This window comes from Epinephelus fuscoguttatus, linkage group LG21 (assembly GCF_011397635.1).
Source record: "Epinephelus fuscoguttatus linkage group LG21, E.fuscoguttatus.final_Chr_v1".
Taxonomy (NCBI): domain Eukaryota; kingdom Metazoa; phylum Chordata; class Actinopteri; order Perciformes; family Serranidae; genus Epinephelus; species Epinephelus fuscoguttatus.
In genome coordinates, this window is record NC_064772.1 from 12,537,901 (window position 1) to 12,557,340 (window position 19,440).

Genomic DNA, 19,440 nt, shown 5'->3' on the forward strand with positions numbered 1-19,440 from the left:
AAATACAACTACATACTACATTTTGACAAGCAGAAATTACGACTCATATTTACGTTTATTGTTAGACAGCGACTTCTTGTGGCTGTAGTAATTATTAAAGCAGCAAACGTGGAAGTCAGGCGATGTAGTATAAAGAACGACAAAATCCGGAAGGAAAGAGAGGTGGATGGGTCAAACAAACAAGAACTGAATCCAGGAGACTAGTGTTTGTGTCACGTTTGAAACCAAAAGTCAGCGCTGAGTTACTTCAACAATATAACCTAGTTTGTAACATGACATAATGTCACATAAGTGATGTCAATACAGTATGGTGATGTTGCGTGACGAATGTGACGTGTCTTGTGAGATACATCACGCTATGTGGCAACAAAGGTACTTATTTTAAACCTTAACCTAGCCAGGTAGTCTTGGTGCAACTGTGACCGTTTCACAGAATTATCCACGTGATTACAGCTGCAGATATTGATGACCATATACAAGCTATTCTGCTGTCCACCAATAAGTGCGCTAATTTGGGAAAAATTCTTGTAGCTACCATGATGTCACACATTGGATCATGGACTCCCATATTGAAGCCTCAAGCTTGGCATTTAGGGAGTCGCCAAAAAACTTTTTTTTTGTACTATGCTGTAAACATGTTTATTTCTGCTGTAAAGTTGGGCACTTTAACAAGGGGATCTATGGGGATTGACTCACTTCTGGAGCCAGCCTCAAGTGGCCATTTAAGGAACTGCAGTTTTTGGCACTTCTGTGTTGGCTTCATTACTTTTTAGCCACAGCGGCTGTAGTCTCGCCACCAGACAATCAGAGATCTCCGCCTTCTGATAGTCTGGGGACACTCCTTTCTAAAGTGTGTTTAACACACCGGAGAAAACGGCTGGGAACAAAGCAATACCTCTTGCATTGTTGAAAAGGACACGCCTTCTCAGAAATGTTCGCCCCCCTTTTCTCGTCCGCAAGGAAACAAACACACAGAGAGCTTGAAAATGGATGACGAGAGATGTAACTCCGTTTTATCAAATGTGTGCTCATCCGTGAAGACAATATTTTTTCCAGCAGTCTTAGTCTTAGTTACAACATGATTAAGCTAACTGGAGTAGTTTCATGTCGTATCCAACAACAGGAGGCTTTTAACAGATGACGTCCTGATGTTAGCTTTGCTGCTGCTGTTAGCTGTCCCTGTCAGCTGCAGCCACTGATGCTTTCTAGACATCGTGATTTCCCAAAACTGAATAAATACCACACATAGCACCACAAAACTGCTTTGCTAGCTCAATCATGTTGTAACTAAGATATCCACTGGAAAAAATATTTTTTTCATGGGCCGTTTATTGAGTTATTACCTATTACAGACACCGCTAACAGCTAAGAAATAGTAATGTTTGTTCAATCATTGTGTTTATAGACTTTACAAACATCGGATTAGTCTAAACGGTGATACAGTGATGTGAAAAATGTGACTGATATATATATATATATAGCTAAAAGCTCTGCTGCTTTTCTACCCGGAAATATTTGTAAACAACAAGGCGATTCCCTCTACAGTCCGGCCGGACGGATGAGTCATGGCCTTGTAAAAGATTATGTTTGTTTCTTTTAGTTGGCGAGAATGTGTTGCCGCAAACGCAACAAACATCCACTAACTTTGATGGCGTTTTCTGCGAGCGCGGCTGAGCCATTTTGTACCGCTACACGTGTTTCTAGTGGGACTATGTTTACAAGCCCAGGAGTTCAGCAAGCCACCGAAGGACTGCCCTGCAGATTTACTATTGGTTCTGCAACGTAAGGAGTTTTTTTAAACTCTGAAATTGTATCCACCCATCTAAACACAAAATCAGGGAGAAAGTCATCAGTCTTTAGTTAAGCAAAGCGTCTAAAGACTGACTTGTGAGTCTACAGTGGCTGTCACTTTGTAGGAACATCTGACCTATTTGGTTGTTTGGGTTGGAGGACATGTTGCTTGCCAGAAAATCATTGGCTGCTTTTTTGAATGACGAGTATTAAAATGTAGTATTACCAAAGTCAGACCACTATTTCTTGAGATATGTTAGTGGACTGATGGATCCATATTCCCACCATGTGCTACAGTGTCAGGGACAATAATGCTGCTGTGAGGGAACATGTTCATGCCTTTGTGAGTAAATCTGTACGACTCTGTTTATTGAATTTGTTCTGGTTCACTGTCTTTAAGTCTCTCCCATCTTTTTTTTTTTCTTTTTCAACCAACTTCCTCTTCACTGCTCCCACCGGGGGAGGAAACTCAGGTCTTACTACCTCTTTCTCTCCTCACAGTTCCCACCCTGTCCTCCCCTGGTTGCTAGGCAGCGGCCAGAGGAAAGTGAGACACTGAGAAGAGCTGCTGTCAGCGTCTCCATGGCAACTGCGTGAGTGATTCAGGTGGAGGTCAGGGAGAATAGTCTTTTTTTTTTTTCCTGTTTCTGCCTCCTCTCATCCCTCCTTTCCTCCCTCCCTCCCTCCCTCCCTCCTCCTCCTCCTCCTCCTCCTCCTCCCATCTCTCTCTTTTATTCTTTCTCCCTTCATGGCTGCCTTTCATTTTCTCTGCCTTTGTACCGACTGTCTACCTTCCCCTTTTTTTCTCTCTCCGTCTCTTCTCATCCCCTCTTATTTCACTTCTCTGTGATGCTAATCACAGGGAGAATTAGAGGAAAGGGATGGAGGTGCATTGATCTCCCCACACACACACACACACACACACACACACACACACACACACACACAGATCTCTTCGTAATACAGAGAGACGGGAACATTTAACTGAATCTAACAGGCTCCTCAGGAGGTGCACACACACACATATGCACTCCACACGCCGGCACTCACCTCGGCGGCTTTCTCTGTTAAGCTTGGCTGGATCTTCATAGTCGCCCACCCAGTTACACTCCACAGGCATGGAGATGGGCCTCAGCCTGCCTACAAGTACACAATTAAAAAACTTAATATTCTCCTTGGAGTATTTATATTGTGATATGTGATATTTTGGTTTCTTGCAAAGTTTTCTCTTTATTTTACCCACAATGTACAGAGCTCCATCACTTTCTAAACTTTTTATTAAGTGCCTCAGGCTGGCAGGTGGTTTTCAGCCTCATGATTGTTTTTTGAAGTGGTTCGATGCAGCAGAGTGAGATTGAACTCTCTCTTTCTCTCATCTCATACCATATGTAGGTGTGGTGCAGTACACGGACTCCTCCTCTTCTCGCCGGTGAGACTCTTGATCCAGGAAGGAGTTTGGTGACTCAGAGCGCTTAGCAACGCTGACGCCACCGTGGTTACGAGATGCCTCATCTCCAGACAAGGCTCCTGTCTCATCTCTATGGCAACAGCAGAGACGGATTTACCGGCAAACAATTGTACATCAAAGTCAAAGCTCCTCTTTGCTGTCACCAATTTTACTTTCTTATCAGTTCTTCTCTTTAAAAAAAGAAGACAAACAAAGACACTGACACTGTACCTGGGTGTGTATGGCTCAGCAGGTGGAGGTGGGATGTAAAGGTCCTGGAGGGCAGAGCTCTTAGTGGGTGTGCCTGAGGGTGTGCCCGAACCACTGCCTGGGCTTCTGGTTGGCTGCAGAGAGAAAAAAGGTCACGACAGATCTTTTTTTAAACTTTTACTTGTTTGTTTTACAGGTTTCTGACATCTTTAAAGTGACAATAGACGAGATTTTTGCTTTAACTTATCATTATGAAGTAAATGTTGATAGCCCAATGTTATAGCTGTAGAATAATCACATCACTGGTGTTTAGAGTGGTTCTCTACAAGCCTCGCTTTCACTATGCAATTTTGTTTGCCAATGGGTCAATCTCCAGGGAAAATGAAGGCTCGATTTACAGCACAAAAGAAGTGCGTCGACCACTGTGCAACCAAAACAGGAAGAGGAGAGCACTTCTTTTTCCCTGGTAGCTATGGGTAACTATCCCTAGTTACCAAAGAATATTAGCATGAGTTCTTTGTAGGTACTATCCCCATTGGTGGAAATGGCAGGTGATGGAAAAGCCGAGGTAAGTTTGGAAAACAAAATGTGGTGTGTCCGCTAGTTTTTGCGACAGCGGTGCCAACATAACACCACTTAGAAAAGCTGGGAATGGGTTAAAAAGTTGTCTGTTTCCACTTTAATGTCTTGAATTAATTGGATAATTTAAAGGAGCGTTTATGTGACATTCACAGCATATCAATCCATATGTTTACATGCACAGTTAAGTCAAGCTACGGTTACAGCTCAACTAGGCCATTTAATTGGACTACTGTCCCTGTCCTAGTTTACAAGCACTGGAGGGGAATCGACTGACCAAAGTACGTCCAACTCCGCTACGATAGGTGGCAATATGCCTACTTTTAGCTTGTTAGTATTGGACCTTGTTCTGGTTGACCTGTTACGTCACAGACCAAACAAACAACGAACAAGTCAGCTACAGTTAGCAAGTGGCAAACTTGTACCATGGTGGACATCTTCACAGCTCTGTACATTTCGTCCGTCCAAAAGTGCATGGCTCGGGATGTAGATTTTGCCATATTGTACAGGCTTCTTCTGTTACGCATTTCATACTATTCGACTTCTAGATCACAGCCCGGGCAGAACCTGTGGAGCATGCACAGAGTGCCTAGGCCAGTTTGGTTCCGATTGACTGTATACATGCAGGAGTAATTTGACTCCCAAATGCGTTATCTGGGTGTGTTAGTCTGACTTTGAGAAATTGGGTTTAGTACGATTTCAGTCAGATTAATATATTTACATGTATTCTATGAGTCTGATTTTAGTCAGACTAACACAATAAATCAACTTTCTCTAATGTCATAGAAAAACTTACTGTATGATCCAGAGTCAGGGGTTGTTTGTTGTTGTTTTTTCCATATACTTTATTAATCCCCGATGGCAAATTTTTTCACTCTGTTGTGAATTACACACAGGTCTGAACACACACATGCACAAACAGGACCTATAAATGCACTAAGTGGAGAGATGTCACAGTGGGGCTGCCCATGACAAGTGCTCCGAGCAGTTGGGGGGTTTGGTGCCTTGCTCATGGGCACCTCGGCAGCGCCCAGGAGGTGAACTGGCACCTCTCCAGCCACCAGTCCACGCTTCAAATTTTGTCCAGACGGCAACCCTCCACTTCCCAACCCAAGTCCCTATGGACTGAGGCACTGCCGCCCTGTTTCAACATGGAGATGGCTATGCATGTGGCTAGCAGCTATTGGCGCTAACTCTATAAGCAGTGCTAACAACAGTAACAGTGCTGACAAAGCTAAAAGTATTAACCAGGGGGTAAGTGGAGGGTGAGTGCTACACTTCCACGATGACTCCATCCCCATATCAGAGAAAACCACTGTGCAAGCACAGTGCAAATCTCGCCGCTGGGATACACACGTGGCCTGACCATCTACCACAGCAACAAACAGAGAACACAGATAACAACACATACAGAAGGAGTATGACTTCATTCTCCACACAGGACGCCATTACCACTATATCTTTACATCCAAATAGTTGTTTGCTGCTATATTAATAATCTGAATGTCACATCCAGAACCTTTAAGTGATGATTCATTCAAGGTTGGATCCTATTTTCAAGTTTTTCAAGTTTCAAGTAACTGTTGGAGCAATTATGGCTATTTTGATTTGGTGGTCATATAATATCTGGGCAGTTAAACTGACCAGTAGGGGGCAACAACATGCTCATTGTGGTCACCTGTGTGAATGGGGGGGGGGGGGGGGGTCCACAACAGTTCAAGCAACTCCAACACAATTCCAAGATACAGATGCTCAGAAAAAGACCACACTGAAGTCATTTGCTTCAGGTTACTGTTTGCCACGTAAATAACAAACTAAAGCATTAATTTACCACAGTGCCGGTTGGCTACCTCTGCCTCTAAACCTCTGGAGTGTTTGCTGGCAATTATGTACAGCAATAACATTTCTAAGATTGTGGCAACATCATTAAAAAGAAGTCTGATGAGGCAAGAAACGCCAGCAGGCAGGCAGTCATACAGGTTTGAAACTATGGTTAGATAAATTAGATGACCCAAATTGTCTCTTGTCCATTACAGTTTACAGACGAACTTCCTGTTTCAGTTTTATTCAGATCTTGCTGTTCCAGACGTTTCAGGTGTGCTTACTTTCGGTTTCACCTCCGTACACAGCGGCCTTGTTTCCAACCTGACCACTTCTGCTCTTTGCCCTGTCAGACTTTGTTGTAAGGATGTCATCATGTCAATTTAGTGAGTACAACAAACAGTCACTCCGTCTCCCAGAAATTATTTGCGTACTACAAATTTGCAACAGCAAATGTGTTTACGGCTGTGAATAAGTCAAGTGGATAAGAAAATACAGATACAGAATGTATCTGCAAAATGTTGCCTGACACTGTGTTTCACATGTTTTCCTTACACTATGTGCTCGTAGCATGTGGTACAGAGGTGTTGAGGCGTACCAGTATCGACAATAACCATGATATTTAAAAAATGAAATATTGATATCATAGTAACGAGCCACTTAAGATAATACCTTTTCATTCTTGCTTTGTCTTCCTGTCCATTTACCTACACTTGTGAGTGTACCGGCACACAATAATGTTAAATATCAATTTGCTAGATACCACGATATTACTATTATTGCTAACTGTCTTGGCCAAGATAATCATGTAGTGAAAATCTGATATGGTGCCAGCCCTAATGTAGAATGTAATCCACATGTTTATGGTGATGTTAATGCAGAGATAGGACTTGTCCGCTTTGGCAGGATCCTGCATGATTATCCACCTCCCAACAAAAATCTGGTTGGTATTAGAAAATTACTAAAAGAAAACATATTTTACGTTTTCTTTAAAATGTATTTAAGTCAAATTAGCAGTATCTGCATGTAATTTCTAGGAGACAGCGTAGATAAAAAATGTAATAAACCAAAAATGATCTCTTAAAGGAGCTGTATGCAACAATCAGAACATATTTTTAGTCTGAGCTGGGATTGTCTGCACATGGCTCTCAACACAGAGTTGGCTGAGCTAGTAGCTAACAATGCTAATGACATGAACAGTGTTAACAGACCCAACAGTGTTAACCAGGGGAGAACCAGAGGATTGGTGCGACACTTTCACACTAATGATGTTGCCATTATCAGTGGTAACCGCCGTATGATGGCAGTGCAAAGCAGCTCTGATTGGCGAACCATTGAGACACACTCACAGGACTCACATGTAGCCAGACCATCAACCATTACAAAAGAGAGGCTTGGTTTACAACAAATTCTCTGCTCAGCACTTCATAACTCCACTATATCTTTACATAGCGAATAGCTGTTTGCTGCTATATTAAATATCTGTATGTCACATACTGAACCTTTAAGAGACATGACAGAGACAACCCAAACAGTGATGGAGGGCAGATAAAAACTGTTTTCCTCTGAGTTTCCTCATGATTGTGGAGATAATCAGTGTTAATTAGGGAGATAAATTTCATAATTGCGGGTGCACTGGGATCGTGGGTGGAGGGTGCCATCAATTTTCCCTTCCCATTCATCCCAGTGTGTTTCAGCTGGCAAACAAAACCCTGCTGAGCCACAGTATCGTGACCTAATTACACGCTTTGGCTGCAGTTGTACAGGGAGTAGGAATGCTGTGGGGAGTTATGTGGGCCAGCGCAGTGCCTTAATAAAGTCTATAAAAGGTAGAGCTGGTCCCACCTGCAGAGCCAGGGGTTTCCAGCGCATGTTCTTCAGCAGAGCAGGGGCGGAGCTGAGCGTGCTCTGCGGACGCTTCTTCAGGGTCAGGGACACGACGCCTTTATCAGCCCTCAGCGAGCCGACCAGGTTACGTAACTGCCAGCCCACCTGTGGACAGGAGAGGGTCGCACAGTCTAGTTATCATCATCATCATCTGGGTAATGAACAATGAAATCACAGCAGCATATTTATATTCAGCCTGTAGTTTGAATTCTGTCCACGTCGTGATTGGACCTCGCTTGTTGAGCCTTCTGTGCAAGTGGGTGTGGAGGTGGTAAGTCTATCTATAGAGCTTTCATGTGATGTAACCTGCCCTCAATTTGAAAACAAATGCATCTTATCATACATTTATCTTCTTTTTTAGCCACTGTTTTCACAATACTATGCCAACACTGTTTGTTTGTAGGACATCTGTGAACAAAAACTGTACACAAAAAATAAAAATGGCTGCCATGAATGGTCACCAGAAATTTATTTTTTTCCTTTTTGTTCACAGCTATTTCTTTTTTACCTTTTAGTCATTGATTCTTTATGTAGAGAGATACTTTCTAATTATGGCAAATCTGGGATTAACCTGAGATCTGATCATAATGCAAGAGGAGGTGTGGAGAGGGCTGAAGGATCTGATTACACTAATTGCAAAGCAAGCTGCATGCATCTGCATCTTGTTAACGTAAGGATACAATCTGCAGTATAGATGTAAACAGACGGGGTGCTGGGCCACAAAAAACACATAATTACAACCAGCTTTAACTCCCAATTTGATTGACAGGTCTTATAGTGCAAGGACTAGATAACAACCAGAATAAACAAAATTTCAAGGGGTTTACGCTGATACATAATACATCAGAGCACAAGATAAAAACCTCATCTCACTGTTAAAATCTGCTGTTCAAATGAATCTTTTTGGATGATATCATACCTGTAATAACAGGGTTTTTTTTGTAGCAGAAACAAGCTGTCACACCACACTGTCATATTATCACTTTTTGATGTTGATGTGCCAAACTTGTTAGCCACCTGATGAATGTAAGTCCAATATTCACCCTCTTTTAGCTCTGTTTTTGGTCTCCACCACCTCTTGGAGGAAATATCTGATTCTTAAGCTGTTTAATGCTCCTCTGTGTCCACCAGCTAGTCTCTAACTGTGTGAGTCTGCTTTTTGGTACAGAGCAGGTACTGTGGGTTTTTAGAGCTTTATTTTCCTGAAAACGGCTTGAGAATGTCACTACAGCATGAGAGCATTGAGGCTGAACCAAAACAGTAAAGTTGCGGGGAAGAACACCAAAACGATGAGCTAAAAGAAGCTAAAACATGCAGAGACTGTGAGTTACCTTTGGATTCATCTTAAGAAGTGACCCTTTTCACATTATTTGACCCATTGTTATGATACAAATATTGATCACACAGTCACTCTCCTTACGTCATGTCTTGTCTAAAGCTTGGTATACATTGTGCAATTTTGGGCTGTCCCTGATGAAAGATGACTAACATGGCGATATCTTTGGTCGTGGCTCTAAAACGGTGGTCTTATGTCACACAGTACGAGAGGTTCAAGGATGGCCGTTGTCACAGTCTTGTGGTCAAAGACAGCCTGGGATAAAATTTTGACAGTCTCAGAAGTTTGGGATGACCATCTCACTGTGTGGCTGATGTTACAACTTGGTCTGCTAACCAACCAGTGGAAATGCAGCATGAAATGACACACTGGCGCTAAACCCAAACAAACAGAAGGATATCAGCTCGCTCGGAGGCAAGATGGGCTAAAAGTAAGGTGTGGGATTCCAGCAAAAAGGAAAACCTTGTGGAGTTGTGGCAGCAGAAGCCTTGCCTGTATGATGTGTCCTCCAGCTATTACCCTGATCACATACAAAAGGATGAAGCATGGAAGGAAATAGCAGAAGAGTTGCAGCTGCTGGGTGAGTAACGACAGTATATAGTGTCCACGAAACTTTAGGTTATTTAATAATGTGACCCTCTATGTTGTGCTCCACAGTGGGAAAAGTAATAACTTGTGCAGCATCCTTAAGCCCGGAATACACTGGGCAATTTTTGCATTCAGTATGTGAAGCTTTACGCTGTAGCCTGCGATTCAGTAGGCACTGTCATCGTACAGTCTGCAATCATCAAACTTGATGTCGTACCCAAGTTTATTAGATCCATGTTGCACAGTGTAGTTTGCACTAAACTTAAAGGATTGTCTCATCGTCTGTGGGAGGCTTTACTTCCTACCTTTGTCTGTTTCCTGCATGTTTTAATACACTCCTTCTTTCAGTCTCGTTACTCCCTCCTTGCTCCAGAGTTTTCTCTGCACACCTGTCTCATATTAGCCTTGTTTCCTCCACCCTAGTGTTCCCTACCACACCCCAGATGTCTTCATTGTCATGCAGTCCCTGTATTTCCCTCCTTTTGCCCATGCCCGTCTACTCTAGTTGTCTTGTTCTTGTGATTGGGCCTGTGTGTATATACACCTGTGTCTTTCCCTTTGTCCTTTGTCAGTTTATCTGTGTTTGTGTTATCATTCTTTGCTCTTTTTTTCTTTGCCCATGTTGGTCTCTAGTGTTCCGTGTTGGATTGCTTCCCCGAGTTTATCCCTGTATTCATTGTGACATTCTGGTTTGTTCTCAGTTTAGTTTGTGTGTTTCTTTCTATTGTTCTTTGAGTCACGTCTGCCTGCATCTTCAGTTTTTGTTGCTCGCCTGATTTGGATGTATTTCACCAGCTGCATTAAAGCTCGCTTTTTGTTTAGTCCACCTGCCTGCCTACTGTTCTGCATTTGTGTTCTCAATCGAACTGAAAACTTAACATCATTAGAACTGTGTTACTATGATTAAACATTTGAGAGACGTACACACAGACAATGTAGTTTTTTCATCCATAGTCCAAATTCTTCTGGTGTCACCAACCTTTTTGAGCCAGACAGCTACCGGAGGGGTAAAGAGTAACATGGAGAGCTGCTTGTTTGATATAATCTTCCTGAATAATACAGATTTGCTTGTATTAGTATCAGCTGATTTGATGACAGACATGCGAGTGAGGGCTGGCTTGACCACAGTTATTTTTAGAACGTGCCCTGCAGGCGATTCATTGGCTCCCTGTGGGCAACCAGGCGCTTGCGGGCACAGTGTTGGCTGCCCCCTAATATACAGGGTTAAAAAGGACAGAATGGTCCTTTATCATGCATTTAACCCTATCCAGTCAATAGCAGTAAACAACAGTAAGTGAATAAACACAAAAGATATATTTACAACATATAGGAGCACACAAACACTCACACATACACAATAAGAAACCCACCACAGTCTGGTGATTGACTTGTATGACTTCATCTCCTGCATGGATCTTCTTACAGCGGTCAGCTGGAGACTACAGAGACAGAAGAGAAACAGGCGACTATGAATTGATCTGACTTTATTGATCGCTGCATGCCAGTGCTGGCTGACAAACTGTACTTCAACACGCTGTAATGTAACAGAGGGAAAGCCTTGCAGAGTCATCTTCGTGGAATCAGATATGCAGTAATGGATCTAAATGTTGTCAGTTTTCTAAAGTAAGAATTGGTTTTCTATGCACATCAACCCCCTGGGTGTGAAGGGGAATCTATTTCATTGGTGTTTGTGGGAATTAATTTGTTTATGTCACAGATGAAATTCACTGCTTGGCTGGAGTTCAGCATGTGAAGGTGTGAAAACAGGATTGTAAGCCTCTTACCCCTTCAGTAGTTCCTGTGATCACATGGAGGCCGTCATAGGTTGACTTGATGTACATTCCCTGATGGACAGAGGGAGGAAAGAGGCTTTGTTTGGCTCAGTAGGTAAAGCACCAGACTTTTCTGAATCCCTTCGAATCCCTTATCAAATCTTATTAGCTTTACCTTTCAACAAAAGCAAGTAACTGAAGGCTAAAAAGCTACAAGTCAAACAGTCTTATCACAGTTTGTTGGCTGAGAGGAAAAAAAAAACAACAGTTTTTAGTGGCAGCGTATTTAAAGTAGTTACAATCTGAAAATGAGAGCAGCAGCAGAATATATGAAATTTTAATTAAATGTATCTGACATATTAATTTAACAGCTGTAGCCTTCTGTGCTCATTGATCAGATTCAAATGTAATGAGTCAAAATTTAACTAGGAGATTTTTAAATGGACAGTTCACCCCAAATCAAAATTACATATTATTACTCTTACCTGTAGTGCTATTTATAAACCTAGATTGTTTTGGTGTTTGTTTCTGGGTGTTGGAGATATCACCCTTACAGATGTCTGCCTACTCTCCAATATAATGGCACCAGATGGCACTCAGCTTGTAGTGGAAAACTCAACAGCAATGTCTCTTCCAAGAAATCATGACTCGGTTACCCAAGATAATCCACAGACTTTGTTGTGAGCAGTTTCATGTAGGAACTATTTTCTTTCTACTCATCTACACTTGCCAACTGTATCACTGCGCAAAAGGAAGCATGCATCTACTGCTAGCTCACCTAGCACCACTAAGCTAGCTTAAGTTACAGTTCAGCAAAGGATGATATGGCATTAATTTTTACATCTCGTACTATCACAAACACAAGCGCATCCACGCACACTTCCGTCTGCGCAGTGATAAGGTTGGTGGGTGTAGTATAGTAGAAAGAAAATAGTTCCTTCATGAAACTGTTGTTTCAAAACAAGGTCTTTGGATTATCTTGAGCAGTGGCTCCAAACTAGTCCAGCAATGGGGTCCAGATTGCTCCTTAGTCATTATTTCAAGGTCCACAAAATGTAATATATATGGCATCATACTTACATTTGGTCATGTTGTCTACCTAGTTTGCTGTCTCTGTTAAGCTGCTGTCTGTTCTGTCTGTTCTACAACAGGAAACGGCACTTCAGAATTAAAGCTTGTGCTGGAAATTCAACTTCAAAAATAAAGGTTTTTGTTATCATTATTATTTTTTACAAACTTGACATGTTTGCGAGTCATTTGCGTTCCATTTAGAAAGGACCCGCAACCCACTTTCGGACCATGATCCACCAGTTGGGAACCACTGATCTTGAGTAACCGGATCATGATTTCTGGAAAGAGACATTGCTGTTGAGTTTTCCACCATGAGCTGATTGTCATCTAGTTCCATTACACTGGACAGAGTGGCCGATATTTCCAACACTTTGCAGCTCAAATCAAAACATCTACAATGATGGTAAGAGGAAAATATGTTTTTTTTGATTTTAGAGTGAACTGCCCTTTCAAATTGACACAAGGTCACAAATAATTATTGGCTAAATGCATGCAGGAGCAGCACATTAGCCAGAGAACAGCCAAACTTTACTGAATTAGCTTTAGTCAGCTGCAGCTGACATCTGTCATTTGAAGCAGCGACAGTTGGCTAAAAATGAAAAGCTGCCACCTACTTGTTTTCCTCTTTTTAATAAAAAGAGTGAGGAGACATAAAAAATTTGATAAGAGATTTGTTCGCCACGGAGCTTAACAGATCTAGATATTTTGCCAACCAGGAAAAGCATCCAAACTGGAAGCAGCTAATCTCTATCTGACACTGTTATAAGTCTTTCAATGTGTTGGAAATTTTAACTTGTAAAAGCAGGTTATGCAATTACAGTACACCAAATTCCATCCAAAACCAAAAAACATGTTTTTTAATCATAATGATTTGACTATTTATCAAAAAATCCAGAACTTTTGTTGGTTGTTTTTGTTTGGTTCTATGTTTACAAAAGGAAATGTCCACCCTTTTTTGTTCATATGTATTCAATCAGCTGTGGAAATTCTGCCATAACTGCATCATGTCTGCATGTAAACCGATAAACAGATTTTTAATTGTATTCCAGAGCCATCCATTCCAGTCATCTCATAATCAGGTTTATCTTAAATTCTGGCTAATACTGTATTCTATACCCTGTATAGACTGTATAGTCATTTTTTAACATTTATGCAAAAAAAAAGCTGAAGAAACTAAATATGGGTTGTGGTATTGAACTTTTGCAGAAAACTACTTCTAAAGTTGTAGGTCCCTTATTGTACAATAAACAAAGGATGTAAGAATAGCTCAATCCAACATTAGTGATGTAAAGAGAAAACTTTGAAACATAATGCTATCTTTAAGATATGCCTTTATTCTGAAATTCTCATAGCAGGTCTGTGTCACCATTTTCATCCAACAGAACTTTCTCACAGCAGACATTTTGACATGTCATAGTAGGAAAAGCACAGGTGATCCAATAACGTTAATTATAGCTGCATTCCATTTAGCAAGGCCCTGATATTGTGCATGCTGGCTAACTTGAATACCTTACGTGGACACTTAATGGAACTGAGCTATCGTTCATGCTATCAGTTTTATGTACTGATATCATCTCATATTGATCGGCCTCTGAATTGAATAAAATCGAACTAGTATCATGGCAGACTAATACTGTATCGTCCAAGTAATCTATTAATCATGTCATTACACACATCAAATGAACAAAAGACGGACAAATACTACCTGAATTACACACAGACACTCATATTGAAAGTGATGCTAAAGCCGAGCACACACACACACACACACACACACACACACACACACACACAGAGTCATTACCAGGCCCTCAGAGGGTTTGATGTTGGTGAGGTGAACCAGCTCGAGGTGGGCTGACTGAGAAACCAGCGGATCCGATGACACACACACAATGTGCTCACACACCTCCGACAGAGTCTTACACTACCAGAGAAGAAGAAAAGAGGGTCAGCAGTGGTGCTTAATTCAGAAAACACAGATGAAAACACAAGAAAAACAACGTGTATCTTCCTAAACCTGCAGCTTTTGTGTCGCTATTAAAAGTTTTCTCTTTTGCTTTACTGAGAAAGTAACATACCTTCCCTTCTAATCTCAATACAATTAGAGGCTGCCACTATTAACACAGCTGTGGTTTATGACTGGCACTTCCTGTAGCACTTCAAAGGGTCAGCTGGCCTAAATTACAAAAAGAAAACATATTTTTTCACTTGCCTCAAGTAGTATTTAGCTGTGCAGATAGTTTGGGTTTTCTGATATCTGTCTAAATTGAGGTGAATACAAAATGGTGGTGCCCACAGCATTAAAAGATTAAACAAACAGAAAGCAGACTCCACACAACATGGTGCCGCCAGTTTTAGGGACCATTTCCCTGCTATAAAGCAGTTAGAATAAAAATAGCTGACAGTGTACTTTCTGGGTAATCCACAGCAGTGGCTCTCAAACTTTTTCAAGAAACATTTACAAAAGACAGAAAGCTTCATACACAACAGACATTTCACAGCAGACATTTCATAGCAGTCATGTCATAGCAGGGAAAGCACAGGTGGAACTAATAACATCAATGATGGCTCCGTTCCAGTGATTACTGCAATGCAATGCAGTAATTAGTGAGTGTATTAGTAACACCAGTGTTTGACAAGTCAAAATGACTGCTGTGAAAATGGTCAATTAAACTTAAGCTGCCCCCCAGTTTGGGAACCACTGATCCACAATAACAGGGACATTTCTTTTTTCTGGAAGAAGATGCTGTTTTTAAATGTTTCAACTGTTGTTTACTTTGGTTGTATAGGTGTGGAAGCTAAAATCTTAGAGAGGAAAATCTCAAATATGTCCTGAACAAAGTAAATCAAATCTGGCTGCCTAGGAAATATCACTACAAGTGCACTGAACCAACCCTTCAGAGGAATTAACATTTTGGGAAACGTACTTCTTTGATATCCTGCTAAGAGTTTGATGAGAAGATTGAGTCCACTCTCATGTCTGTTCCCTATGCCTCAGTTAGAACCTTTAAATCATAATTAAGAGCAAACAGCTTGGAAAATTCGTTCACCTCAGTCCCCACGTTGCAATTCTAAGAGTGTACGACAGTGATGACGTGTCCCACTAAGGTCCTCTTTATACCTGGCATCAATGTGTCCTAGGTGATCGGATCACAAGTGGACAGCTGGTGTGAATGAGTCTTGAGATGCCATTGCTCAGAACACATGTGGAGGGGGTCTGGGCCACAAATGGCCAGCAGTATGAACGATAATGTGTCCTGGGTCACACTGAAGGACTGCCTACTCAGTTGACGTCCCCTGCACAGGTGCAAGTACACACTCATGCACACGACAATGGCATTGTTTGAAAGTGCGAAACAAGTAAAAGAAGCTGCTTAGGTTTGCCTAGACCATGCCAAGGAATAGACCCTGTCTGTATTATTTGGATTTTGCCTGCACAAACTCTTTGCAAACTTCTTCTTCTGCAAACAACTTTATTGGAGGGTGCTCCTCTCCCTCCTCTTCTGCAAACTTCTTCTTCTTATGCAAACTTATTTTTTGGCAAACTCCTCCGTCTTAGGCAAGCTCCTTTTTCTTCGGCAAACTCCTTCTTCTTCTGCAAGCTTCTTCTTCTTCTTGATCAAACTCCTCCTTCTTAGGCAAACTCCTTTTTCTTCGGCAAACTCCTTCTTCTTCTGCAAGCTTCTTCTTCTTCTTAGTCAAACTCCTCCCTCTTCAGCATCTCCTTCTTCGGCCAATCCCTTCAGCAAACTTCTTCTTCAGCAAACGTCTTCTTCTGCAAACTTCTTCTTCGGCAAACTTAGTTCTTCAGCAAACTCATTCTTCCTCTGCAAGCTTCTTCTCCTTCTTCTTCTTCGTCAAACTCCTCCTTCAGCAAACTCCTTCTTCTTCGGCCAACTTCTTCTTCTTCTTCTTCTTCTTCTCCTCCTTCTTCTTCAGCAAACGTCTGCTTCTGCAAACTTCTTCGGCAAACTTCCTTCTTCAGCAAACTCCTTCTTCAGCAAACTTCCTTCTTATTCTTCAGCAAATTCCTCCTTCTTTGGCAAACTTCTTTAAAAAAACCTCCTTTTTCTTCTGCAGCAAACCTCTTCTTCTTCTTCTTCTTCTTCTTCAGCAAACTCCTTCTTCAGCAAGCTTCCTCCTCATCTTTCCTCCTTGTTCTTCTTCTCCTCTTCCTCTTCTTCCTCTTTTTCTGGCAGACTAGGCATGGAAAGTGTGTTGCTGCCTCCTGCCCATTACAACAACACTTTGGTCTTTGAATGGAGCATGAACGGAGACTGGGTTTGTTGAAGTTGGCAGCGTTGTTTGGGCTGAGAAAGCCATGTGTATGTTGGGTAAAGGAGATTGTTTGGTTGGTGCGGGGAGCAGTGAGACCTGCCATTAGTGGAGTGTCTCTGGGACGCCAGAGATCACTGTCTAGCCTCCTGGAGGTGTCGTGTGACCAACTAAACGAAACACTGGTGAAAGGAGGTTCCCACCTGATGACCCCAAAGATGACCCCAAGACAGTATCACTGCTCACTGGTCTGTATAGTTAAGCCTTGCCATAATAGCTTATTATAGGGCTTAGGAGGTTATTCACTGAGTGCTGATCCTTTCTCTAGAGCACAAACTTCTTGTGTTTATTTGAATTGCAAACGGAAATTATAATGTGTTTATTTGCATATAGAGCGGGGTAGTGAGATCTTGTCACAAGTGGTCACTCAAGAAGCACATGGAGATGAATTCTAATACCACTTGTAAACAGATCGAATTAGAGTTGTCCACTTGTTGTGATCGGATCAACTAATTTAAGGGGGTTATACACTGTCTGCTTATATTAAATACATTACACCGGAAAAGTAGCTAATTTAAGCTATTTAAATCATGTGACAACAAGGCTAGCAGTATGTCCATTTTCCTTTTCTTCCCATTCTGCCTATATTGGGTCAATGCAGCAAAGTATGGAGCCCAAGCTAGGAGGCAGTAAGCCTAGCTTAGCATAAGATCGGAAGCAGGGGGAAACTGCTAGCATAGCTCTTTTAAATATCAAAGCTATGCTTACCAGCACCTCTAAAGCTTACAAATTAACACGTTGACCAGTGCATGGACAAAAAAAGTAAAAGCAATAAACTTTCATCACATACGACAACGTTCTTGATGAATAAAAGTTTATTCCTCTGTGAAGTTACCTTGCCGATCACCTAACAAGCTCAGGTTGGCAACAAGACTCCAGAAGTTACTTTTTCCTGCTTTCTTTCCTCATGCTAAGCTAAGTTAATCACATCTTGTTTGTTGCTTCATATTTTACACAATAATACTGATTTTCCTCATCTAACTTTCTGTAAGAAAGCAATATCACATATTTCCTCAAAATGTCATACTATTATTATAAAACACTACAAGATGTAGTGACTTTAAGATTAACTCAAATACTAGATCCAGCTGGAGCCTGAGTTTCTGGGTTTGTGGAGTATTGCGTGAGTGAGAGAATGTGATATCTTAAAATTAATAAAAAAAAAAAAAAACAGGACACTTCGCATCAACACGGAGCAAATAAGTGACAGCTGGCTGAGGGAGAAGGACTCACCACATGAAGGATTTTGTTCTCTGTCTCAAACACCGTACAGTCCTGGGGGAAAAGCAGAATTTAATGTAGCGCGAGCAGAACATCCTGTCTTGCAAATGCTCAAAAAAACACACACCATCTAACTGCTTTGTATAGTGTCTGGGCCTCACATTACTGAACCCTACACCTGAACACTCTATACCCTTGCAGATTAAGAAAAAATACATGCCCACGCAAACAGACACATTTATCTTTTATTTACACACACATCACTCATACAAAAGACAGACTGACTGTTAGGACGTAAATAGCAAAGAATCAAGTCTCGCTCAAGGATGCAGCGAGTCTGAGGCTGCTGCATCACACCCACACACACACCGTTCTTAGGGGGATATGACAACCATGGCGGAATAAGAGCTATCAGCCTTCAAAACACACACACACACACACAAACAATTACACACACCTGCTGTACAATGGTGGTGAGCTCCAGGCAGAGCTGAATGACATTATTTCGGGTTACTGAGTAGTCTGCCACTGCAGCAAAGGGAGACCTGGGAGGAACAGATAACACAGCAGTATGTCTTATAATGTTTCTGCTGCATTAGATAATGTACAGGGGAGACGGACAGGAGCATTGTTAGAGGCACAGATACTGTGTGTGCACACGCACACAGGCACACACGTTAAGAGGGAGCAGTTTTACGACTCATTCATAAGGGAAAAAAGTGTAAAGTACACGTTACAAATCAAACGAGTTGCATTTGTAGTTTAACAAACTACAACACAGAGTAAAGTGACAGAAAGAAAATTATGTTCTTGTCATTTAAATTCAAAAGTTATTTGTTTTTGCTGTAACCTTTAAAACAATATAAGAATTTATCATAACAGGGCATGAAATGGTATAATTTAACCAGCAAGTCCTCCACACTATACAACTACACTGGCGTTCCCACCCTCTGAATACAACCCACAGAAGCATCTCTTAAACAGGGCTGCAGCAGTATATTGTGAAACCGTATACCGGTTTATTAAAATTGACAGTCACAGGGGCACCCACTAGCTCACCTGGTAGAGCAGGTGCCCCATGTACAAAGGTTGTGTCCCTGCTGCAGCAGCCGAGGGCTGAATTCCAACCCACTGCCCTTTGCTGTATGTCATTACCCCTCTTTTTGCCCGTTTCCTGCTATATCTGTCCTATCAAATGAAGACAAAAAGCATAAAAAAAAATAATAATCTCAAAATAATCTTACTGGCACGAGCCCATCTCCTTTTCTCTGTGACTGTGTTTCAGACTCTTTACACATACTTCCATTAAAAAAATAGTTTCAAGTTTTAATTTTAATAGCAAATATAAGATTCTTTGTTAACCCCCCCCCCCCAAAAAAACC

General features: G+C 41.5%; 1 protein-coding gene across 2 annotated transcripts in view; it reads right to left on the reverse strand.

Moving 5' to 3' along the window:
* cnksr2a (connector enhancer of kinase suppressor of Ras 2a) overlaps window positions 1-19,440 on the reverse strand; it is a 96,421-nt gene that overhangs the window by 35,458 nt on the left and 41,523 nt on the right. For both annotated transcript variants that reach the window (XM_049565333.1, XM_049565334.1), the window contains exons 4-12: window positions 18,516-18,603; window positions 18,071-18,112; window positions 14,307-14,426; window positions 11,444-11,503; window positions 11,030-11,098; window positions 7,694-7,840; window positions 3,470-3,582; window positions 3,175-3,329; window positions 2,842-2,931 (exon numbers count right to left, since the gene is read on the reverse strand). In XM_049565333.1, the coding sequence (XP_049421290.1) occupies window positions 2,842-2,931; window positions 3,175-3,329; window positions 3,470-3,582; window positions 7,694-7,840; window positions 11,030-11,098; window positions 11,444-11,503; window positions 14,307-14,426; window positions 18,071-18,112; window positions 18,516-18,603 (884 nt within the window). The remainder of the gene's footprint in view (window positions 1-2,841; window positions 2,932-3,174; window positions 3,330-3,469; window positions 3,583-7,693; window positions 7,841-11,029; window positions 11,099-11,443; window positions 11,504-14,306; window positions 14,427-18,070; window positions 18,113-18,515; window positions 18,604-19,440) is intronic.